At 40.9% G+C, this 25,113-nt stretch overlaps 1 protein-coding gene across 4 annotated transcripts in view; it reads left to right on the forward strand.

The window, feature by feature from the left end:
* The window catches only part of kiaa0825 (KIAA0825 ortholog), a 117,738-nt gene that overhangs the window by 31,447 nt on the left and 61,178 nt on the right, over nt 1-25,113 (forward strand). For all 4 annotated transcript variants that reach the window (XM_086313993.1, XM_086313992.1, XM_086313995.1 and 1 more), the window contains exons 11-22: nt 2,555-2,705; nt 4,548-4,738; nt 5,897-6,103; nt 6,310-6,420; nt 8,145-8,284; nt 10,881-11,060; nt 13,712-13,942; nt 14,017-14,321; nt 14,469-14,575; nt 16,744-16,888; nt 18,978-19,133; nt 20,986-21,080. In XM_086313993.1, coding sequence (XP_086170119.1) covers nt 2,555-2,705; nt 4,548-4,738; nt 5,897-6,103; nt 6,310-6,420; nt 8,145-8,284; nt 10,881-11,060; nt 13,712-13,942; nt 14,017-14,321; nt 14,469-14,575; nt 16,744-16,888; nt 18,978-19,133; nt 20,986-21,080 — 2,019 coding nt within the window. The remainder of the gene's footprint in view (nt 1-2,554; nt 2,706-4,547; nt 4,739-5,896; nt 6,104-6,309; nt 6,421-8,144; nt 8,285-10,880; nt 11,061-13,711; nt 13,943-14,016; nt 14,322-14,468; nt 14,576-16,743; nt 16,889-18,977; nt 19,134-20,985; nt 21,081-25,113) is intronic.

Genomic DNA, 25,113 nt, shown 5'->3' on the forward strand with positions numbered 1-25,113 from the left:
CATAACTCAGGAACACATGGGGAGAATGTGATTATATTTTACTTCTGATTTGATCCTAAACTTGTCACAGTTATCTTTGGTGATTCCTTAGTGGATTGCTTAAAAACTAAACAAACGGAAACTTCACTTATAGACACAGGCAATGCTTTACTGTGGCAAAGTAATTCTAAAACGACTCTCAAAATATCCAGTGTTGATTCTAGAAACCTATGGGCCCTAGGCCCACCCAACCAAGTGTTCATCACCATTATATTAAAGGAAGTATATTTATACACTAACACATTAATAATGTCATTTTCATAGCTTTCATGTTACAAAATTAGCATTACTCAAATTCAACTTTTGAATGTTGTTCTTGGACGTACACATTACATTTGATAGCCTTGACTGTCTACTCAAGTTTTTACATAATAAAAATATGTCTTTTTCATTTTCAGAAAACCATTAAACCTACATAACAGATTTGGAAACTACAACAAAATGCACACACCACACTGCACATACATTCAATTATATTGGTGTAATTATTGTGCTATAGACTGATCTACCGAGGGAAATAAATATCACCTGCATGACCCATCTTAAGTATTCGGGCTGAGGTGCTTGTGTGAGATTTAATGGTACATGGCCCTGTCCATTGGCCTCTCAATGCGGTGAAGTCGTCCTGTACCATTAGCAGGAAAAACAGCCCCAAATAGTAATGTTTCCACGTCTCTCCTTAACTGTGGGGATGGTGTTCTTTGGGTCATGCTCAGCATTTCTTTTCTTCCAAACATGGCAGGTTGAGTTGATGCAAAAGAGCTTCAATTTGGTTTTTCTCCCAAGCCTTCTCTAAATCAGTTTATAACTTTTATGTAATGCATTTTTTTCTGGATTTTTGGTTGATATTCTTGTCTTTCTCCATTAAAATGAAACTAGCGTAACAATTACACACTGTTCATTCCTTTGTAATCGAGCAAAGTTACAAATTCAGCAGGGGATTAAATAATAATTTCCCTCAGTGTATAGCACAATAATTACACTAATGTAATGTAGTAATTTAGAGTACACTTGGCTCTAAATTTCATAACTTATCATCCATAGCTCAGGTGGAGACAGCGTTTAACAAAGAAAAGTGGCAGAGACCATGTTTATTTCAATAACAATGTCTAAAGCAAATCTGAATGGTGATAAAGTATCTATTCTGTAACTACTAGATTCTAATATCTGGTTGCTATGCTAATAAGACAATCCTGACCCCTGGCCATGCGCAATCTGCCCCGCTCTGCTAGCTAAATAAACCAATATTAAAACAAAGTAAACAAAGAAATAATCTGCATTTAGCTCTTTAGCATTGTATTTGATGACTATCTGCTCCACTTACCACTGCCTTGTTTTTTCTTTTCTTTCTCCTTTTTCTTCTTTCTGTTTTCCACTCTTAGAAGTATAAAATCATATCATTGATCGTAATAGCTCTTCTTCATTTTCCATGTGATTACATTTGTTCAAGCAGAATCGTGCATGCCACTTGCAACAGGAGTGGAGTTAGGTGGGGCTCCCTTTAGAGAGGTCAGGTTTCTCCTATACTGCCATTCCCAACTTTGCACATTGCTATCGTTGTAGTTAACTGTCTGTCAGCCCTGAGGGGCCCCCCACCGGTCTGGGGCCTGCCTTACCTAGCAGTTGCCTGTCTTGCCTAGTTGCAAGCAGCATCTCTTAAAGTATCAGCAGTAACCATTAGCAGCTGACAGGCAGCTTTGCAGATCTATATTACAAGGATTTGCACCAGAAACATAAATCACATAGCACTACTTGCTCCAGCTACCTTATGTAAAATACATTTTCTTTTTTTTTTTTACCCTAATTTGAAATAAAAGATAAATATTTAGTATGTTAATCAACTGAAGCAGTGGATGAAGAAGATTTCTTCCAAATTTAGAAACTAGGAAATTTAAAATGATTCTTGAAAGTCAAAGAAATTCTAGATGAACAGGGGGTTACCAGAGATAACGACAGAGGGTAACAACACCCACAGTATCTGCACCTGCTAAGTTTTTCCATCCATTTTCTTCAACATTTTCATGCCCCTTATCACCCCCTTAAACTGCTCTCCACAGATCTCCTTTAAAAACATCCTTGGTGCTGTTTGTGCTCCTGTTTTCCCACCCTTGGCCCTTTACCCCTGCACTCCACCTGCACTTGCATGGTACCCCATTTGGTCATAAACCGCCTTCCTCTCTTTACACCATTAACTCCCCCCTGGTTTTAAGTCCCCTCTCTGGAAAGTATAAAGGCAGGTGGATTTAAAGGGTATGAAATGTCACACTGAACTTTTATAATAAATCATCTATTCTTTCATCTAATCATTTCACCCGTGCCATTGATAGCTCCCAGTACATAAAAAACAGCTCTTAATTATCCATATGCATTACAGGATTCTGCACTGTTGAACTTGTTTACCCTAGTAAACCTGTTTTGTTTTGTTTTTTTTGTTTTTTTCATTTAATATGCTGTGTGTATTATATTATGTGTTTTCTAACATTACCTTTAAAGATGTTTCTTCATCTGTGCCTAGAACCCTGACCCCACTACCTGTGCAGAAATACAAAGATACAGTCGAGGCCATGAGAGAGCAGTTGACCAGCTACTGTATCCAGGCTTGTTATACATGCATTCTTCAGGATGCAGAGAGCCACCACTGGGCTGACCCTAAACCTTTCTATGAGGTAAAATCGCTATATGATTAAAAACAAACAACTAAACAAAACAAATGTGTTGTGACACACTTCTGTGAGTTTTATTTAAGTGTAAAACAGCTCTAGTGTTGTTGTGTGTTGATTTGATTTCTTTTATTGCAAAAATTTCAATGCCAGTGTCTTAGGAGGCTTGTTGGATAGATTTTGAGGAACTCTAGGAATTACACCCTAGAGCTTTCTTGTTTCTTCTTTTCATTCCCACAATACACCTTTACCTCCCACTCTCCCACTTCTAACTCAGTCTTCTACTCTGAGCTCCCTGAGAACATCTGTGGCTTCCATGCTGCCCTGGGGGCTCCAGGGATTCAGTTGTCTGAAGTCTGCAGTCTACACTGGGACTGTCTGGAAACAGCAGAGGGCCCCTGGAACTTCCCTACCTTTATGCCCTTAAACAAATCTAAACCTCCCCTCTCTCTTTTTGCTTTTGACTTTTTTTCCCTTTGTTCCTCCCTCCCTCCCTGGGTCACTGGTGTCAGACAGGCCTGCTGTGTGCAGGTGTGTGCTTTTGTTCAGCCATCACTTTGTGCATCCGTACCAGTAAATGTATGTGTAGGTGTACAGCAGCATCTCAGGATGTAAGTGTCATTTGGTATGTCTATGTATGTGCCTATATTTTTGATGTTTTATATTTTTGATTTGGATCCAGCTCCTGTCTGTGTAACCTTGAGTGAGTCTATAGGCAGAAGATGGCAACTCCGTTCAGGACATAAAGCTTGGACTTATTTCCTGTTTGTGACCAATACATACAGGGGAAAAGAAGGAAGAAGAAGGGAAGTAAACAAGAGATTGGGTGAAGTGGGAGAAAATGGATTGAAGAGTTTGGTAGTGTTAATGTGTATGCGTTGTGCAAAATGACCTTATAATAGGATAAATTTGAAGATTTAGGACGTGTATAGCAAAGTTAAAATGGTTAATGAAAACTAAACCAAAAATTTAGAAAAAAATTAAAACTAATTGGAATTATTTAATAAACCTCGAAAACCAATTAAAATAAGATAAAAATGTAGAGAAGCTTCAAGTATTTGTAAGTTTGGTTAAAAAAAACAAAACATTTTTATTACATCTATTAAGACTCTGGATGTCTACAACACCGTGAGCCAGCTGCTTTCAAAAAGTTATCTGTTTTTATTGAAGTTTTTTTTCTTTCACAAATCTTGCCTTTGATATCTGTCTGGCCTCTATACAATAAAAAAGATAAAAAATAATTAAAAACACTAAAGCGAAAAATTGAAAATAATTAAAACTAAACTGAAACTAAACTGATTTTTTTAAGTCAAAATGAGACAAAAAGCAAAACTAGTTAGAAATGACATACAACTATAGTAACTCTGGTGTACAGGTGAAGGAAAGAATGCATCCTCCTATATATTTTACAAGAGAGCTGCAAGATGCCAGGATAGTAATTCTTTTTAATCTGTCCTGTTTTTCCCCCTCTTCTCACTTTCTTGTGAAACATTCTTGATTTTTGCTCTTCCTTCTTTCACTCTTTTTATGTGTGAGAGTGGATGTGGAAGTGTGTGCTGGTTGTGATGTGTTTGCCAGTCCAGGACTTTAAAGCAGTCTAAAATCCCAGTGGGAAAAGAAACCCAGGTGCAGAGTGCAGGTGGCATGGCCACTGAGACATCCTGGTGTTGACAGACCTGCCTGCGTCTCTGCCTCTCTCTTTCTTCTCCTTCAGGGTTTCTCTCTCACTCTCTCTTTTTTCCCTTTTTTAACTCCTCTCTCTGTTTTTACTTCACTGTCAGTTTCCATATGATAACATGTCTTCATCTACAATCCCCCCTCCCTCAAATCTATCACTTTCTTCCACAGGGCGAGAGGTGTTCCTTCTCAGTGCAGATGTGGTTCTACTTCCTGTGCGGGCTTCGCAGCGACCTGTGGGCGGTCCTTCCAGCGGAGCTGGCCAGGGATGTCCTTGGCCAGGTTCTAACAGACACTTTACAACTGCTAGTGCGAAGATATGCCAGAGCGCGGGCTTCATATAAGAGGCACCTGCAAATCAGGTATTTTATCATGCATATTACTGATAATATATACATATATATACATATAAATATAACAATGGACTCTAAAACAGTAATACACCAAGCAAAGACCTACACTCCATTTTGTTTCGTTTTTTAACATTTAAATAAATATGTCGCAATCGTTTTCATTTGTCTAATTGTGGATGGACTAACTGCTGAGAAATGCTGTGATGGAAGTTAGTCAAAGTTGATAAACAACTGACTTTTAATAAGTTGAGCACGTCAAAAAAATTGCAAGACGCTTATACAGTCGGAATTTTGTGCATGTCTATCCTTTAATGCAAATGTAAAAGGCAGAATCTGAGTTTGAGGAGTGGAGGCACCACCCACACATTCTAGCCCCATGCAGCACACACAGACTTTTTCCATCACGGGAACTTTTATCCAAAGGCTAGGAGCTATCGGAGGAACTCAGTTTGCTTCCACTCCAGAGTCTCTGCTCTGGGAGTCTGAAACTTTGACAGTAAGGCTTTTCTTTGGCCATCATTTCAAGAAACCTTTAGTATTTGTTTGTTCAATACATCAGTTGGAGTTACAGGATAAACCATGCTTCAAAAATGCCACATAAAGTGAACTCTGTATTAACAAAGATTGAGTGCAATATACATGAGATGTCAACGGGAAACCTGGTTTATGATTCTGGGAGATTTGTGTGTTTCTGGAAGGACAGTTATAAAGTGTGAGCATAGGCTAAACAGATGCCTTTCCAAAGCTTTTCCAGGTCTCCCTCTTGCTATAGTGTTCACATGGGTACTCCTATGCTCCATCATCTCTATTTTATCAGTCCTTTCCCTTTTGTTGTGAGAATTTAGATCAAAGGGAAGCAAAAAAGAGGTGATGATAGATGATGAGCAGCATTCCATAACCATTTAAGAAAGCAGATTTACTGGCATATAAGTAAAAGCAGTGGGTTGATGTAACATAGCACTAAGTTTTAGGGTGATCGCAAATCTTGCGAAATCCAAAGCCGGGACGCTTCAGATCTCAACGGTAAAATCAGAAGAAGTTCCTATTATCTAGCTGGCTGTGAAATGAGACTCGCAGTAGATAATCTTTAGGTGTTCTCAGCTTTTCAATCACATCCATTTTGTTTTTCTCTTTAAATTCACTCTTTCTGTTTCCCTCGTCCTGGAGATGTGACATTACAGCAATGTTGCTGTATGTGGAGCACCTTATGTGGAGTCTGTGTGAAGGTCCTGAGGCCTTGGTGTGCTACAACCCTTCTTCAGTGATTACCATAATAGCAGGTGGTTCAGACTGGCCATACCAAATCCACAACCTGTGTGACCAGCTCCTGACAGTCCTCGTCATTGTCACAGCACCTCTATCTTTGCTACATAGGTTGGTACAGTATGGTCATTTTTGTTATTTAATTTAAAATTTGGTAAGATGATAAAAAGATACTGCAATGTTTTCATACTTTCCATCTTACACTGTTTGAACAGAGTGAGTCAGATGGCTGTCACCACTGATTCTGGAAACATTTGTGTGGTGTGGTGTTTATTTTATTTTTTTTGTAAATGTAAACATGCTGCCATATGCAACAGGACATTTATGATAGATGCTGCGAAGGAGACCTCACCAGACCCACCGACCATTCCTGTCATACGCTGGCTAAATGCTATTAACCCCGAGGTCTTCACAGAGCAAGCTATAAGGTATACAAAATAGACCCATCTAACCATCTATCACCCATCATACAGCAGGCACACGGACAATATACATGTTCACTCTCAAATGCACATACACACTCTGGTATGCCAAGCAATCACAATCCCTTCCATCCTCCTCGTGTGTAGAGAAACATATGTGATTGTGTTTGGAGTTACAGCTGCATACTGTATGTGTGGATATATAACGTGCCACTCAAGTGTCAAGCTGCAGTTGTTGTGGTAATATAACACAGATGCGAGGTAAGAAAGAAAAACCAAATGAATGAACTACCGTTGACGCTGACAGTGAGTTTGTTGATGCTCATGGTTGCTAAGAGCTTTACACATGATGCATTGATAGCATACACACCTGAATGTGCACAATTATATACATGTGTGTACATTTGTGTCCAGTTACTGTTGTGACCTCCACTGTGCAGTCAATCATGCTTTCCCCTCACCCTTGTCTCCACCTTACTCCCCTCTCATCTGCTTCACAGCCAGAGGTGATGTCATTGTGCGCTGACGGAGCACAAATCAAACTAACCCCTGCTCCCCTGCTCCTAAGTATCAGAGAACTGAAATTAGTTTATTTTTATGACCTCTTTATTTCTTTGCTCCCACCTCCTGCCTTCATTCGAAGGCGCCAGCAGCCTGCCAGTGGCTCGTGGCCAGAACCACAGGTCCTCAACCTTTCTGGCCAAATCTCTCCCCAGTCCATTAAAATAAAGCCCATTGTTATGGTTATTCAATAAAGCAATGATAAAATCACAAAAGATCTCAATAAATCATCCAGCTGTACAGGCTAAAAAATATTTTCTGTATGTGCACATTTATACCCTGCGCTATTTATCTTGCCTGTGTGTGTGTGTGTGTGTGTGTGTGTGTGTGTGTGTGTGTGTGTGTGTGTGTGTGTGTGTATACATCTATATCTGTGTGTCTTGGTTTAGTAAGATGACCCGGTGCTGTAGCTGGATAGATTCATCAGAGCAGTTAAAAGAGGATTTCTCCTGGATTTGCGGTCTCAGTGACATCATAAATTGTGCTGTCAGACCGAGGCATAGTTTTCCTCAGTCAAGCAGCAGGGTGCACCCTGCTCTAGCCGTTTGGCTCAAATAGAATGGTTAATTTCTGGGCAGACACCCCCTGTGCTGCCTCCCGCCTCCTTGCTCTTCAGACAAACTCTGTCCATTCCTTCCATTAGATTTTATTGAGATGTATAAAGTAACGTGGAGGCACACACATGTCAGCATGCTCCCACACTCGCACACATACATAACGACAAGCATAGGCTCTGAAGAGTGCACACGCACACACGCATTCACACACACCAAGGATACGGCTCATTACCCACAGCTGGCTGCAGCCTCTTGGTTATACAAAAGATGAAGGGGTGGGTACTGCTGTATATTCATGTATTTGGCTGTCTCCCAAATGTTAATTTGCTTTTAGCTGGCCAAGATTAGAGCTAATTCCTTCCCGGTGCACACTATAAGTAAGCGAGAATGAAGGCATTTGGAGACTTGGCTTGTATATGGAGTGAGTGACACTGAAGGAAGTTACCAGTGTTACCAAATATTCCCTCCAAAGCGTCATCAAAGACTTCTTTATCTTTCACTTATGAAGCTTTTTCCTTCTTTGTTGTCTCTCACTAAGCAGACTTCTACCTCACCTGACACTGCAGAACTGTCAACTTTGTTTTCCTTCCTTCTCTCCTCCATCTCTCCCAGAGATGGCCTTATGGGCCAGGCATCTTTGGCATGTCAACTGAGGCTACTGACATCTGACCCCGGATGCAATCCCAAGTTGCTCCTTCAAATGCTGCTTTACAGAGACTGTCACCTGCCCAGAATACTCCTGGAAAATTCTTGTAAGTCTGTCGTTTTTGCATGCATACGTGGATTGTTACATGTTACTGGATAAGGGCTATAGTGTGTGTGTGTCGTGGACATACCTGGCTGTCTGTCTTTTCGGGGACAATTAAAGCCACGTTCTTTCATTCTTTAAAATTACATTTTTTTAATAACTCTCTGATCCCAAAGAGAACATGACAGGGAAGTGTTTACCTCTGTTTTAATTGCAGCGCTCTAATATCTTAAGTACGTTTTACAGACCTTGGGTAAGCTCTATCCATTTTATGAAGTTATAATCAGCATCTTTGCCTTCATCATCATTTTCACCTTGGTCATCATCATCACTAAATCAATAGAGTGCAGTAATAAACACTCAACAGGCACAGGCGAAACACACGGCCTGACCTTTAAAGATTTTCCCTTCCTTCCTTTCTCCACAGTCTTCTCAACAGTCTAACCTTTAAAGACTGTTGTGCACTCGCACATTAATTCACATTATAGCGACCTCATTAATAACAACTCTCACTGTCTTGTTCTCTTGCTCGGTCTGAGTCTGACTCAGAGGCTCCGCAATGCTTCTTTCTGCATGCTGCCGTAAATCAACGCTAGGAGCGCTGACTCTCATGTGTTATCACGGTGACGTGGTAATTAACCAGGAAGCAGACAGACAGAAGGAACAGCCTGACTGAATGCCTACACTACTGTGTTGCCTCTGCACTTCCACATACATGTACATATTAGCGTGTGTTTTGAAGCACTGTTGATGAAAAAATTCTAGTGTGACTAATAGATGGTTTGGTGAATCCACGCTGTTTCAGTTAGACTTTATTATAGCTAATTCAAGGCTCTTTTTTTGTTGATGGTTCATTTTCTAACTCTTTGTACCTGCCTTATCAAAGTACACTAACTTATGAGAAAACTGGCCAGCCAACTAACAGACCTTCGCACTGTGTAATAATTTCAAAACATACCTTCTCTACATCTACAGTATCACTTTTCACATTTGTACAGCTTACCCTAAATTAGAGGTGTACAGATGCACACACACACGCTCACAAACACACACACACACACACATGGCCTTTTTATTATCTTCAGCGTGTCTGCTTCCAATTACAGAGGTCTACAGAGAGGGCCCTTGTGACTGGTTGACTGGCTGTCCGGAAGATAAACAGGTGTATGCATTGGCTTCGTATCAAGGTTGGATAAGCTTAGAGACAGAGAGGAAGGGGGGAAAAAGCATTTGAGAAATCAGCATAGAAACAAAAACACATTGGAATTATTGTGTGCTGCAGGAGTAGTGGAAACTCCACAGAGATGTGCCAGCACACTGACATGTTTTTCTGAAGTCATCTGCTGCTCCATAATGGGATCATTATTATAAGGCACCTAGTTAACCTGCCATGTTATCCAGCACCCCAAGTGGAAATTAATGTTAGTCACCCCTGTTTCCTGGACCACTGCAGCCACAGCAGTGAGATCCAGAACACTCTCTCCTCAAGGACCAATTACTAGACAGGCAGTGAATAAGATGATGGTGTAATCCACACAATGCCACCTAATGGACTGATTGGAGGTCAGGCTGTTTGACCACTTTGGAGTCTACGTGTTAGATTTGTTATTGTGAATGAAAATAGCCATGAGGGATGCAAAGGGAGTCTTGGCTAGAGGGACAGAAGAAATCAGCTTCCATGAACAGTTTGAGCACTTCCTACCTGCATGTTATTAAGGTGGCTAATGTTACTGTCACTGGGATGCTGCAGCTAATTTAGCCCTGCCATTTTAAAATAGTTCAGCATTAGTCAGAAGGAAGCCATGCTGCCCTTCATCACAGCGCCCCCTCATTGACTGCTGCGTTACATACTCTCTCCTATTCAAATGGCTGTCATCTCCCACACAGCTGACTGACAGACTGCTGGATGTCTGCCACCTCTGGAGCAATGGGCTTTTCCTCAGCAACCCCTGTCAACTTAACACACACACACACTTACGTGTAAGCACATAGAACACATATATAGACATCCATATGGGTTACACACACACACACACACACATATACACACCTCGATCCTCAGCCCTATTCTCAGACAGCAACCCCCACAAGGACACCCTGTCAAAACCCCTTCCTTTTCACTTCCTGTCTCCGTGTACTGTGGATACCACAGCCAGGGGCTTTGAAATCTGTTTCTTTTTCTGTTTTTTTATTGTCTCTTTTCCTCCATCTAACACAGATGTGGATTTTTCTTCCCCATCTACTCCACAGTGCCTTTTGTTCACCCGTTCTGTTAACATGTGTCAGGTTGGGAAGCCTTGACATTTTCCAATGTGCTTTTGTTCATGGAAATCAAAATGCTGCTTCACAGAATTGGGTTTTGTATCTTTCTAAACCTACATCCATAAGAGTGATATTTTCTGGACTATAGTTTGTAAAAAAAAAAAAACGCTGTACACTCGCCTACACACCCTTGGATGTATGTGTGTGCACGAGTGTTAATCTTTTGTGCATCCAGTTTTTTGTGCCAAGTGGTCCAGAATATCAAGATTTCATTAATCTGCACATTAATTTGTACTGTTCACAGATGTGTGTCACCAAAATGACGCTTAATTTTTCAGATTTTTGCCAGGAGAACAGCTCAGAAATGTCTACAGAGAGCTGCAAGGCGGGAGATGATTTCATGATGTCATTGTTCAACCTTTTCTCTTGCCTGAATAATGTTCCTAAGGCCTTGACTCAGGCCCTTCAACCATACCTGGAACGTGCACACATATGGGAACATCTCTACACTCTGGCAGGTAAAGTAACAACCTTGCTGCTGTGTCCTAATATTTAGCAATTGCTGCCACAATTTGGCATTGCACTGATTTCGGAATGAGCAGTTGTACAATCTCTAGTTTGTGTGCTCTAGTACTGTAACCCTGGATTCCTTTTACTTTGGAAATCAGGTGTCAGAGCTGGGAGTGACTTCATTCCAGAGTTGTGTTCTAGTAGTAGCAGTTGGAAAAGAACAAAAATGGCTGCAGATGTTCATATGTAGAACCTGGTCAGTGCTCTATGTACGGCCTATTTAGTCAGTCACAAATACACAAAAGTGGTAGCACAGAGTACATGCTTTACAGTTTTACAACTTTAGATGCACTACTGTTTTAAAGTTGGGGTTTGTAGGGCTTCTCTGACTTTCTGAGTGGGAAATCTGATTTGAGGGGGCGCTACAGTTGAAAATTTCAACTAGGAACTCCTAGGATTTTCTACTTCCTACTTCAGAAGTGTGTCAAACACACTGTGCCTAAAGTATGTGTTAAAATACAGCACTTTAAATCAGGTTAGTTTTAAAATGAACAGTTCGTGATAAACTGGAGAACATGACAAATAATCATTACATGAATTTCCGAGTAGTGAATTGAAGTAAATAAATTAAAATTGCATATATTTCATATTGTGTTGGCTGCCCTCCTCCTGGTCTCTTCTGGTGTCTGGCAGTGGCTCTTTTGGGTCCTGTTTGTTGTAGGGTACTGACACTGGATCACGGTTTGTTCCAGCAGGTCCTCCAGATGTTCAATCGTTTTGGGATCTGGAGAGTTTAAAGGCCGAACGAACACCTTGGGCTGTTATTGTTCCTTACGCCTCCGTAAACAGTTTGTGCCGTTTGGCAGGGTGCCTTTGTCCTGCTGCCGTGGGGTTGTGTGCTTGGCCTGGAGCAACATTTTAGGCAGGTGCTACAGGTCAAAGTGAGAGCTACAAAACCTGATGTCTCTCAGAATATTGCATTGTAATGCGATTCAATGTTATTCAGTGCACCTTGCCAGATTTTATGTTGAGTCTAATTGGTGAATTTTTAAATACTATGGTAAATCTTCCCTCAAAGAATATCTCAATTTTATTTTCTCTAAAGGCCAGTGTTGACACTGCATGAACATGAGCTAAAGCATAAGTATACTTTTACACAGACTATAGTTATTCCCCAACTCTCTCTGCCTCTTTCTAGTGCAAGTTTTAATACAGAGCTTAATCTGAGCTCCTGTGGAGTGTGAAGCTCTTTTTAGTGGTGATTCTTATATCCTGGGTAAGTGGTAATTATTGTAGCATAAATTAGGGTGATTGGAGAAGAGTATTTAGATGGATACTGAGCAAGGGAGGGGTCGACAGAGTGAATGAAGGGGAAGAGAGCTAGAGTGTGCCGCAGAAAAATTCTCAATGTCATCCAATCAACATTTATCCTCACAGGGTAATTAGTTTAATTATTGGACCGTTCCAAATCTTTGTATTATAATTTTGGTTACAGGATACCCCCAGTGCCCCCATTTCTATTTAAACTGTACTCTGAGTTAACTCATAGATTACATTGAGAGCTTCACTATTTCTCCGCTTTCATTGACGTTTCATCACACTGTACCAGGTTGCTTGAGATCAATACATAAGTCAATACAGTTGCAGGTGGTATAGAGTCTGAGAATCAAGTGACTTTGAAAAATAGGTCTAGGTCTCACCTGCAACAGAGCGCTTGTCCTTCGAAAAGCTATATCATTTTCTGTTCCGTTCTCCTCTTTTTCTGCGGCTAAGGTTACTTATTTTGTTAGGCGTCCTTTGAGATTTCAGTGCACTTTTAGTGCCGCTTCAGTACTGTTTCTCCCGATTGTAGCCTTTGGTTTTACAGCCGGGGCTGTAGGAAGTTTATGAGTGCCATACAACTTCATACTGTAGTTAGTCTGCCAACAATATGAGCGAGATATAAAAGGGCAAACCGATGACAAACAGTAAACCTGGAGAACGTAGCAAGATTCGTGCTATCAGGCCACCTGGATTTGATTGAGAGCATCTGATTTTAGTTTGAACTTGAGTACTCACATTTGGTGCAGATATTTTAAGAGAATACCATAACACTATATGGATTCATATAAATGATTTATGGCTCTGTTTTTTGTCATTCTTTGAAAAGTAGAGTTATTTCTTGACTTTTGATTTGTTGCTTTAAAAATAAACCCCAAAGCACAATAACTATAACATGAAATGTCAACTGATCTAATGTGTAAGCATCCACTCTCCATTTTTTTATCAGTATACAGAAACATGTTCATATTCCTAGTGCAGGGATAATTAGAACAGTATAAGGAGGTTTTCTCTAAAGAAACTTATCATTCGTATCATTTTGAAAGGTTTTGACAACATATCCGCCTTTTTCTGACATAGCTAAAAAATTCAGATTAAACACAAAGTATTGATTTCAAATTTAACATTTTTAGTGCAAAGTATGTGAATTCAGTAACCTAACAAACCTAACAGTTTGTTGCTGTAACACTAACCTTGTACTTTATCTTATGCAGTTTACCAATATTTTTTTCCCCAAATCTTAAAACTAAATAATAATTACGGTCTGGAGTCATTCATCTGATCTTCTTTAGCTGACCCTTGTTTTAAAAAATCTGCTTCCTTTGTTTATTATTGTCAGACACCACACGGACAGTACCTATAGTTGTCAGCTGTGTCCGGGACATAGTCACAAAATCCACCAATAGCCTTCTGCAACACCTCGTCTCCATGGTTTTGGGTTGGCAGGCCACAGAGGAGCCTGGTGCAGCCTTGTTCAAGCGTACTGTGCCAGAGAATGTCCTGGCTAAGATACCCAAGGACTGGAACTACACACCATTGGATGTAAAGGGAAAGGACACTGTTGCTAAAAGTATGCACAGACTGAGTTTTGCACATTCAAGATAAAATTCAAGGAATTTTACTAACATTTCTTTCTTCTTCTAGCTATCATATCCTTAGCAATTCAAGCATTGTCCTTCATTTTCACCAACCTGCCAATGGCTGTAGCATCCTTGCCACTCCCGATCCGCTTTCTATTCCAAGTGGCAGAGAAGCACCTTTCCCAGCATGCCCGGCAGCTGCGGTTAGTGGGCCTGTTGATCTGGGCCTTGCTGGGCTGCCTGATCCAGGGCCTAGAAGACCCAGACACACTAGAACAGATCAGTGGTCTGGCTCTGGACCGCTCAGCAAAAGACCGCCTGTCCCTGCTGGCAGAGTGCGTACAGGCGGCCATAGGCATTCAGCAAAAGGTAATGGCTGAAATTGATGTGGTAGCCACAACAGGTAGAGGGTTTAGTTAGAAATTACAAATAGTAGTGGGTTGTACCAGACCTATAATTTCTGTATATGATGACTGGCTTAATGTCTGTCATATTTTTATTCATTTGCCTTGTTAGGGTGTTCCCAAACCTTCAGTGCACAAAGTTATACAGGCCTTGGAGGAAAAACGACCAAAGTGGACACAACTGCAGCTGCAGAAGGCCCGCAAACTCTGCTCAGACAGGTAGGAGGATATGGAAAGAGGTCAACATTAGAATGGTGCCAACAGTAGCTTAAGTGCTATTTTTTTCTTAGTCCATCTTCCCTCTCATTTAGTATAGGCTACTGATGTCAGCCTCAAAATCTTTTCATAAAATTTATTTCCCCGAATGTAATTTTGTGATCGTCAAAAATAAGGGCTGACTGTCTGCTGAAGGAGGAGGTTCAAATGCATCAAACTGACTGATGGTATGTTTCGCTACTTGCCATAAGAATTACCTAGAAAAATACTAAACAAATGCAACTTAGACATCCATTTCTAATTGAGCATTCAAATTTTGATGTATCATGTAACCAAGATAATTTTTTACTGACAATCTGTATGAGTAAAATCAATGAATCTCAGATTTGTTTGTTGTGCTAAATGATGCACATGCTTGACTGAATGAACTGCAGTGTGGACTGATGGGAAAACAGCTTTCGTTTTTGGCTGATCTGTGACCTTTGGCGTTGCATTTTGCTGCTTGTTCCCAGAAATGTTGTCTTCTGGTCGCTCACTTAATCATAGCAAACTCCGGACACATTCATCCTCATATAAAGTTGATTCAGTAGCGTAACCATTAAAAAAAAAAATGAAATAAATAAGGACACTGAATAGATTATGACCAGTTCTAGGAAATGCTGTCTGTTACAGTGACAGGAAGAGGGGGTAAGTGCAGAGAAAAAAAGGCAAGAGACGAGGCGGCTGAGGGGTGGTGAGGGGGTGGAAAAGTGAAAGAAGAGTGATTATGTATCACCTGTCGGAGGCATTCAGTGGGATCATTACTATTCATTAAACTAACCTTCACAGGGAAGTGACGCCTGGCTTGTAAACAATCAGAATACAGTGTCAGAGAGAGAGCGAGGAAGAGAGAGAGGAAGGTTGTAATAACTCCAAAAACAACTGGCACTTCTCTTACTGGCATCCCGTGCGCACACACATTCAGAGTAAACGCCTTCACAAAAAACATTTGGCCCTACACGATCCCTCTTCAGTTCCTTCATCTTTACCTTCCTCTTTTCCTTTCCTAACTGTAAACCACTACCACCACCCCCTCCCCAACAGCACCCACCTTGTCTTTGCAAAGTAATTTGTAGAGGGGAAGATTATTGTTCTCCATCATGGTGACCCTGGCTGGGCTGACGGGATGCATACACAGATGAAGATGAATGCAGTTATTCCTTGGCGGAGGTCTGCCTCTTTCAGGGCACATTGGCCCTAATGACATGATTGATAGGCTGTCCCAAATCCAGAGGGGCCCTCATTAATCACCCTGCTGACTGAATCCAATCATCTGCTTCACCTGCACAGTGATGGACAGGAAAGGATACAGCGCAGGTGCTGACACGGATGCACAGCCACCATCACCGACAACACCACCGCCAGGGCGCCGGGCAAAAGAATGAGGCGATGTATATGGACGAGACGGGACTCCTCTTCTTTTGCAACTCTCAATGTCAAACAGCCAATGGCTGGCTGACAGGCGACACCGTTTCTGCCACTTTATAATTACAAACGTGAGGAGAGAGAGAACAATGAGAGGGAGTGTATGTGAAAGAGAAGATTTGATGGACGGTAGTGTGATACCCATCCATACAGGAAGGGCAGGAAAACGGTGCCGGCATTCACCTGGGTTGGGAAAATACAAGCCTACGGACCTTGACATACAATTACATACAAGCTTCATACACACACGCACTCCAGTCCAGTGCAACGGCATCCTTTGGTTAAAATGTCTCATGTATCTCATGAATTATAATGAAAATAGTGAAAATAATTTTGGTATTTCTTGGTCATTTTCACCACAGAAGATTTGACTGGTCTGATTGGTTTTCAGATACTAGAGCAAAATGTAATTTTTTTTCTTTGCCAAGACTTACATTTTGAAGTTCTTTTGCCTTGTGAAGTAACTGAATAAAAAAAACAAACTTTAATTTTAATACAGTTAATTTTCCAGTCATAGCAATTTCTAAATTGTAGCCCAAATTCCTCTCCAAACTCGAAGATACTTCCTTAGCCAGAGGTGGTATTCAAATATAAGCCGACACCCTGCCTCCTTCTGCTCCTCTCATCTTCTATGTTCTTCACTCTGGGTTTTTTCTTTGTGTTGTCTTTACTAAGTTCTCCTCTTCCCATCTCTGTTTCACTCACAGTGTATTTGAACAAGGAAGCGAGAGAGGAGTTGCTGCAGCTGAACTGACTGAGCAGAAAATAGGCCTGATGCTGCTGGAGGTCTGCCACAAAGCAGGTGGCAGCAGCTACCTGAGGCAGATCTATCACATCATCCAAGGCAATGAGGTAGGGAAGTACTTGCTCTCCCCAGCAATTAGGTGGCTGCTGGCCTGAGGCCGCAGGCTGTTCAGGAGGGGGAGACAGAGGGAAGAGGGCTGCTGCTTGTGTGCAGTCTGCTTGTTCTGATCGTCTTTTGTTCAAGTGACCTCAAGGGTGCAAACCTACAGTGATTTCCAGTGTAATACACTCACCTCACATAGAGCAGAGGAAGCCTCGTGGAGTTACTAGACTCTGTGGAAAGCTTTTTCGAAGAGATTTCAATGAGGAAGAACATCCCTTTAAAACTCAAGTGGAAGTTATTTTATGAAATTTACTTCAAAAACCATTCTTCTAAAAGTCCCCAAATCGATTAGATTTTATTATCCTATTGTAGCTAAAGTTTTCTGATGTCTAAAGAAGATCTTTGGTGGTTGTTGAAAAGCTAAAAATCATATTAAGTTGTTTTAACTGGTCTAGTAACACTTTTTTGGAATGTTGCCGTTTCCTGTCCAATGAAAATCAAGTTGAAAAAGCAAAACATTAAAGGTACAGTAAATATTTTTTTGAGATGACTTAATAGAAAAAGAGAATACTGTACTCATAAATAGTTAGTGTTAGTCCAACAAATTGATGCATTCTCACACACTTACGCCATGTTGCCATGCCATCTTGAAAACTTGGACGTCCTTCCACCTAATTGTGTTTTATGGATGCTGCTAACTGAAGTTGGGGCTCTATAATGCACAACAGCAGTTGTTGATGTTTACACATCAACAACTGCTGGTTATAAGTTAACATTATGCCAGCTTGGCTCAAGTGTCCTGAAATGTACATACAGTTTGATTGCATTCTCACATTATATGTGAATTTTGTGTCTGATTCCATTCATTTTTAAATGAATACTGGACAGTATTCAAAAGTTTGCAATGGTTATTAACAAGCCTATCACAAGACACAAATGCTATTTTTGTGGGTTTTTTCCATCTTTTTTTTTTTCTTTCGGTCTCTGAAGTCGCTTGTGTATTTCTGTAATGAGCACATCATCCCAGAGAGTTCGTAGTGCTGCTGGGAAGACTGTTAACCCTATCCATTCTTCTGAATGCAAACATGTTAGTTTTTCTAGCATGAAACAAGGACATGACATACTACAACTAAATCTTAAAAACTTTATTCTTCATGCTAAATGAAAAGGATATTAATTTCTTTAGTTTTAATTTATTTTTAATGCAACACTTCTTTGACATTTAGTCTTAAGACTAATATAATTAATATAACTACCTAAATGAGCCTGGTTATTTATTTTTTACATTTAGATAATTTAGATAAATTGCATTACCAGATCTCTTTACCTTTCTCTGTCTAGTTGGAGTTCATAATCTGTATCTAATAGGATCCAGCATGGACATGTAGAGTATGTGTTTTTGATGTTTTTGAAGTGTTAACACATATAACTCTGCTCGGCAATTTGAGAGAATGTGAATGGGAACCACAAGAATCAAGAGTTGTCCTTCTGGCAGCTCCAGCGTCTCTACCCAGCCAAGGTCGAGGCAAGAACATGCAGGTCAGGGACAGACTGGGTTGGTGGTGAGGTGAGGGAGGAGGAGGTCCAGAGGCCATGTCAAGCTGACGGATGGGAATATACCGAATTCACACCAGGATGCCTATGTGTGCATGAACACACACATAGAGTCATAGTGTACAAAGACTCATTGCTATATGCTGGACCTATTGTGAGACACATGCATTACAACTACAGCAAAGGTTACAGAAACAGCACCAGAAAGTGCACTAGTGTAAAAAACCTGTTTCTCTTTCGTTCCATCTGTACATATTTTGTTTTGATATATGTTTTTCATTGCTTTATTCATTCACTGAAATATGGCTCAGGGTGGAGCCATACACGTAAGTAGACGCTAAAACTCCACTAGACTCTTTATTTGTTTGGTCTGTTCGATCTACTTTGAGTTTAGTTATTTTACTTATACAAAACCTTTTGGCCTCACTCTAGTTGTCAGACTTTTTCTTTACAGCTTATTTATTATCAGTCTTATCAATCACATTGCATCCGTCTCCTGTGTTTCTCTTCTTCCATCCCACCCTCATAACCTGCTTACAGGAACTGCTGATGTCTAAACTGAGTGGAAGCTCAGACTTGCCAAATGATCCTCCTCTTTTTGTGAAGTTTGATCTTGGCCCCGAGAGTCATGTTGGAGGTGCCCGTTTCAATCCTCTCCACCAGTTTGACCACATTGGCAAGAAGAAGCTGGATCAGGTGTGTTAAGCCTTTTAAGGTTAACATTGTATTATATTCTGGTAGCAAATAAGTGTTTAAAACTTGTTTTAGTTGTGTGAAACATCTTTGATATTCATGTGAACTTTTTCCAGTTTTCAGACTTTGTACTGTGTGGGTGTCATTATAACTTTCACCGAGGCCGGAAGCTTAATGTTGAAGGTTAGAAGCTCTTTGAGTCTCTAGTGAACTGGATACTGTGGTAGTCTCTGAAGTTGTCAGGTCTTTCTGGGGCTTGGCTTTCCTATTCCCCTTAGGTTGCTGTCTTTTTCCGAGCAGGAGTTAGGCTGGCAGGAAGAAAAGAACGCCGAAGAGGTGAAAAGATGAGAGAAGTTTTTTTTTTTCTTTTGTAAAGAAGTGAGTAATGTTAAAGGAGAGTGCAGTCTTAAAGTGCACTTCTTTGGGGCTTTGAACCATGTAGCCTCTTATCCTGAACCTATCCCCAGGAGTGTCACCATGATGTTCATTTAATTGTTAGGTTTTTTGTTCTCCATATCAGGGTTGAGTCTACCTACAGGTAACTCACTGTAAGAGTTGCTCGCTTTCCCCCTCATTTCCCCTCTATTACTATGATATCCCCCACTGTTAGGAGAGATACAATGGTACTTATAACACTTACAGCAGTAAGTATTTTCTCAAGATAGGCCTGTGTGTTTCTGCTTTCTTTTTTTAAGGATTAGAATTATAACTTTAATATTTATATTATTAGAGTTGAATACAATTCAGTTTTATTTGTACAGAACCTATTCAGTCAACAGTCACATCAAGGTATTTCATATTGAAAGGGAAAGACCCTACAATATTAGAAACCTCCAGTAATCAGACAATCTGCTATGGGTAACCACTCGGCAACAGTGGGAAAGAAAAACTCCTTTTTAACAGGAAGAGCCCTGCAACAGAGTCGGGATCAGGGAGGACCAGCTATCTGCTAAGATCAGTTGAGGGTGATTAGAAAGAGAAGAAACAAAAAGGGAAACATAGAGTGATAAATACAGAACATAAGCTATGAAAAAGATTTGTATTTGTGACTCTTATATTTGTCCCTTATAGCAGCTTCAGTTCTTGCTGTGGCTTTTCAAGAACATTAGTCCCATTTAATTTCTAAGACTTGGCCTGTTTTCGGCTTATCACAGGAGGCTGCATAGCTTTGCATAGAAACACCCTATTAAGAGAATGATTAAAATGCCTTCTCCGCTTCAGGTGCCTGTGTTGTTTGTCAAATAAAATGGAGGGAGGAGGAAAAAGTTACACCCATCAATCACAGATGAGGAAGAAGCAGAGGGGGGATCGGATGGATGGATGGAACGAGTAGAGTTCTCCTCCTTTTGTCAATAAAACTCAGCCTGGAGTTAAGAGTGACATTTTACAATCAAAGCAATCTGATTTTTATTTGCTTTCCCAATATGGTGATGGTGCCAGGTGTGTGTGTTCCCTGTTCACATCCACACGTGGGCGTGTGTGTATTTTTAAAAAAGAGTGAGAGTTAGCAATAGAGGGAAAGAAAAGGAGAAGGGAAGGTGGGGGGTTGGCAGAGTGCCATTGAAGATGGAAAGAGGGGAAAAAAAGGCATAGCAAGAAGAGTAACGACTCCCTCCAAAAATTGATTTATCTTTCTATAAATGATGGCTACATCCCCCAAATGGATTTATAAATTAATTGCTGTCTTATTGGAATAAAAACCTTCTTGTGCGGACATGATTGATCGCCTGATGTCGGTGGCCTGCGCTGGAGACCCCCCTCCTCTTTTGTTAGTGGGTCCCAGCTGGAGCGGTAATGCACTGATGGTATTAACCCTGATTAATAACTAACAAACGCTATCCTCATACATCAACAGAGTGCTGTGGTCGACTGGGCATGGGACTGGGCAAGGCTGCTCCCAGCCTATCAGGGCATGAGTCGGGTCACCTTCAGAGCTCTGCTGGCCAACAGGTAAAACATTTCTGTTGCAATATATGTATTTTTATGTGTCTTTTTGTGTTTCATTTGTGCAGTCATTTTGTGAATTACTCGCCTTAGTACAGACCTCAGATGGTTTTTATCAGCATATAAAGTTTCATTTTCCCGATTGTGTCTTCTATAATGCGGGCTGTGCTGTGGAAAGAAATCTTTGGAAAGAGGATATTGGAGTGCTATCATATACCGTGTGCGCTGAATGGAGTGGATCAATGAAATCCTCTCTGTGAATGCATGTGTCACTGACTGCACAGACACAATTTTTGGTAATTGAGTAATGCCTGCTTATTAGGTACTTTTGAGACCTTGGGGTTGGTACATAAAGATGGATAAAAAAAACAGGCTGGTTCGGATTTTTGTGTCATCTGATTGAAGTTTTTCGCCCAAGTCCACCACTCCTGTCCCATCCTCTCCTCCCCCTCCCCTCCTGTTTTACTCTGCAACAGGCATAAATATTTATGCAGGTATGTGACACATATTAGATTGCAATACTTCAGGCTGTTCCCTGTTCTCCATTCACAGCTGTCACGCTGCCAGCTATCAGGGAGCTATGGGGCTACTGCACCTTGTCTCCACACCTACGCCCAATCCATTCTAAATCACTGCCATTGTAACACACACACACACCTTTCTAACAAAGGGCAAGCTCTGCATCTGCCAAGGACACGGGCCTAATAAGGGTGAAGTACTCAGCTCTGTGCTACGCTGTGACGAGCTTTGTCGCCTCCATGCCTCTACCCCCTCTTCCCACACCCACATACACATATTCTATTCTTCCGCCCCTTATACGCTGCTTTGTTGCATGCTAAAACAGATACTGTCATTGCTTGACTGAGCCAAATTAGTGTTTCAGCATTCATGAATAGAAACTGAAAGAAGAGGATATGAAGTCCGATAGCAAGAGACATAGAAAAAGAGGGTCTGGACTTGAAGTTTGAGATTGTGAGCGACACGGAGAAAAAGCATATCACTTCTGACAAGGATTCAAAAAGTGTGAAGATGGGAGTGGGAGGGGTTAAAGGTTATATAATTCACCCTAATCTCATAGTATCAAAGTGTCTGAGATTCTGTCATCTGCCTCATTAGCCTGTCTTTGTTGGGCCAGAGGAACAGATTTCATGGAGGATTTGGAGAATGGCTTTGGTTCAGCACAAGTTGCTCGCACAGAGCAGGAAGTTAGTTTCATGGACTGGCAACATGTAAGCTGTCAAAGTTTTTCTCAGATCAATCTGTGACTCAGAAATATCCCTCAAGCTATAGAAGGCCGTTCATGGGATAAGCACACTGATGTCTCATCCACTGATCCATTTGTTAGTGTAGATAAGGAACACTTTCTGCGTAACCACAGGCCGAAGCGCCTTCGGCTGTTTTCACTTCACAACAATTACTCTTTCACTGCTTCCAGTTGCTGAAAAAGCCACAGCATATCTCACCCTCTTGATGATTTTAATAGTAATGTTTCTACCCCGTACAGTATAAAAAGTCCTCTTATTGTGACCTTGTTGTGAATTTCTACCTTCTAACTTTTAGTCTCCTTGAATGACTTTCTCTTCCTGTACACAGTCAATATTTTTTTCTGCTCCCGGGCTGTGTGACTTAGCAGTGTGGCCCATTGGCCTCCTATATATTGTGATAGTGGCAGGACAGTTATTGTGCCTAGGGTTTATATCACATTCTAATGGAGCAAGGCTATGAGTTAAGGGGCGGTAGGCTTTTAAACCAGGGCTGTTAAATCACTGTTCAGATGACTTCATTAGCAGAGCGGGACACATGCTGAGACACTATGTCGGCACACACACGTACACACACATGCGTATACATACACTTTCACCCTGCTACCTTGACGGTGTAACGCTCGGGCCAGACAGGAGGGAGAGTGGATTTATACAGATATGTGTGTCCTTCTTTGTCACCTGTCACTTCAGTTCCCTTGACATGATAGCTCATCCATCATCTACAGATTGAGCTTTTCAGCAGAAACCAGACTGATTAATACTACTGAAGGACCCCCAGGGTTGACTATATGACCTGGCTTCCTGGCAGACTTGATACATTAATGGGCAGATGGATTACTTATGTAAAAAAACACTAGTTTTCTGACTAAATGGTGGGTTGGCTTTGTTAAATACGTTGTTACTGTTAAAAACAATGTAAGAAGCAGTGATTAGTGGATGTGTTTGATGGAGTACTGCCTGGCAGGGTCAAATTTTGATTGTTTGTCTGGGAAACTGACCAACCTGTTGGTTCTTGGCCAGCTGTGATAAATGATAGGCCTCAAAAACCTATTAAGGAAGGCTAACTGCTTTGCTAAATAGATATTTTTTTTACTTTACTTGCCTTATTTTCCCCCTTATTATATGGATGGATGGGTGGCTCTGAATTCTACTTTTGCAAAATCAAAAGATCCCTGTTTTAGCTCCAGGAGGAGACACAAATCCCTTGTTGGATGCATCAGGAAGGACATCAGACATAAAAATCAAACATGAAGAGCTACCTGCTGTGGCAACCCTTTGTTAGCAGCTGAAAGTACCTCTATTACATGGATGGACATCTTTATAGACACTGATGTGCAGCTGACTTATGATAGGCTTATACCAGAGAAACAACACATGCTCTGTTTGTGAATCAAGGTCTAACAGCAGAACTAACTAGTAAAATTCAGCCACCCTAAAGTTTTCAGTGTCTTCCTTTATCTCTAACAGATTTAAAGTTTTTGCATATGGAAAAAAAAAGTATCTTCCTTACATGCTCATATATACTTAACATTTCACCTTGAACAAACTGTACTGAATGCATTTATATTAATTTCCATGCATTACGAATTGAAATTTGTCTAGGTTGTCTCATTCCTTGACTTCAAGTTATGAACCGCTCTTTGTTACAGAAGCGTTGAGTCAAAGCACTAAGTGCTTCAACTGATGCTGAAGTTTCTCTTCAGCGAATAGATTGCAAATGGATAAGTCAACTGCTTTGTCCTTGGTCGCACTTTCAAATCCCCTTTTCTTTAGTGAACACTTGTAACTCTGTCTGAGCGTACTTTTATACAAAACAATTAAAAAAAAAACACAGCTCAGGCCCTTTGTAGGTTGGAAATAATGCCAGGAGTGCTGACCCTTCTCTTTCTTCTGTGACTCTGATTGTGTCCCAAGGCCTTCGAGTGCTACGGTCTTTTATGTCATTTTTCTGTTCCATCCGTGGAAAAATGAAACAAGTCTGAAAAAGTGTCATGTGTTGCAACAGACAAAAGTCACATTTTAGCTGTCATCTGCTAAGGTGACTTTTTGAAACAGTTTCCTTGCACCTATATGTCAGAGAAGGTCCCCTGACCTGGTTGTTAAGGGGTAGCCAAGTATGAGAGATGAAGCCTCATGTGTCACTTGGCACTCTTCCACTCCATCATAAGGATCTAATATCGTCCAAGGACATTCATGCTTAGATCTGCTAGTTCTACTGCTCCGGGTACACGGTCTTAAAATCAGCGTGGAGCAACAGAAAGACGTCATGGGTTGGCCCGCAGTAAATTCAGAGTTAGATATACTGTAGCTGTGCTATATTTAGACCTTATTTTCTGAGTAAGCACTGCTCGGTACGATTTTATTACACACGCATTGACAGTAAAAGGGTACTAGTAGTATTGACCTCTAGATTTGCTGGCTTAATATAGTTAGCTACAGTATAACTACTGAACACTAAACCATTTTCTCTGAATTGTCTCATTGTTTCTGTTACCCCTCTGGTCTATAACAATAGCAGTTTGTGGAAAAATGCCAGTCTGTGGCATTCTCTTGCTTGAGCGGCTCCTTAAATTGCGGCGATAGACGCTTGTGCTTTCAGGAAGTGGGCAATCGCCATCTGTTCCTTGGCGCTGCCATATGGCGGGCCTTTTTCTCAGGGAATAAAATAAAAACAAATATGTCAGAACGTTCGTCTTTCTCCACGGACGCTGATCAACCTGGGGAGAAGCTGGATCTCAGTGTGTCTGGATTAATGGTCTTACTTTACGCTTCAG

The sequence above is a fragment of the Aulonocara sp. 'chitande type north' Nkhata Bay genome, linkage group LG12, assembly GCF_057382095.1.
Source record: "Aulonocara sp. 'chitande type north' Nkhata Bay isolate Kocher_YH1m ecotype deep benthic linkage group LG12, A_spYH_male_GT1.1, whole genome shotgun sequence".
NCBI classification, from domain to species: Eukaryota; Metazoa; Chordata; class Actinopteri; order Cichliformes; family Cichlidae; genus Aulonocara; species Aulonocara sp. 'chitande type north' Nkhata Bay.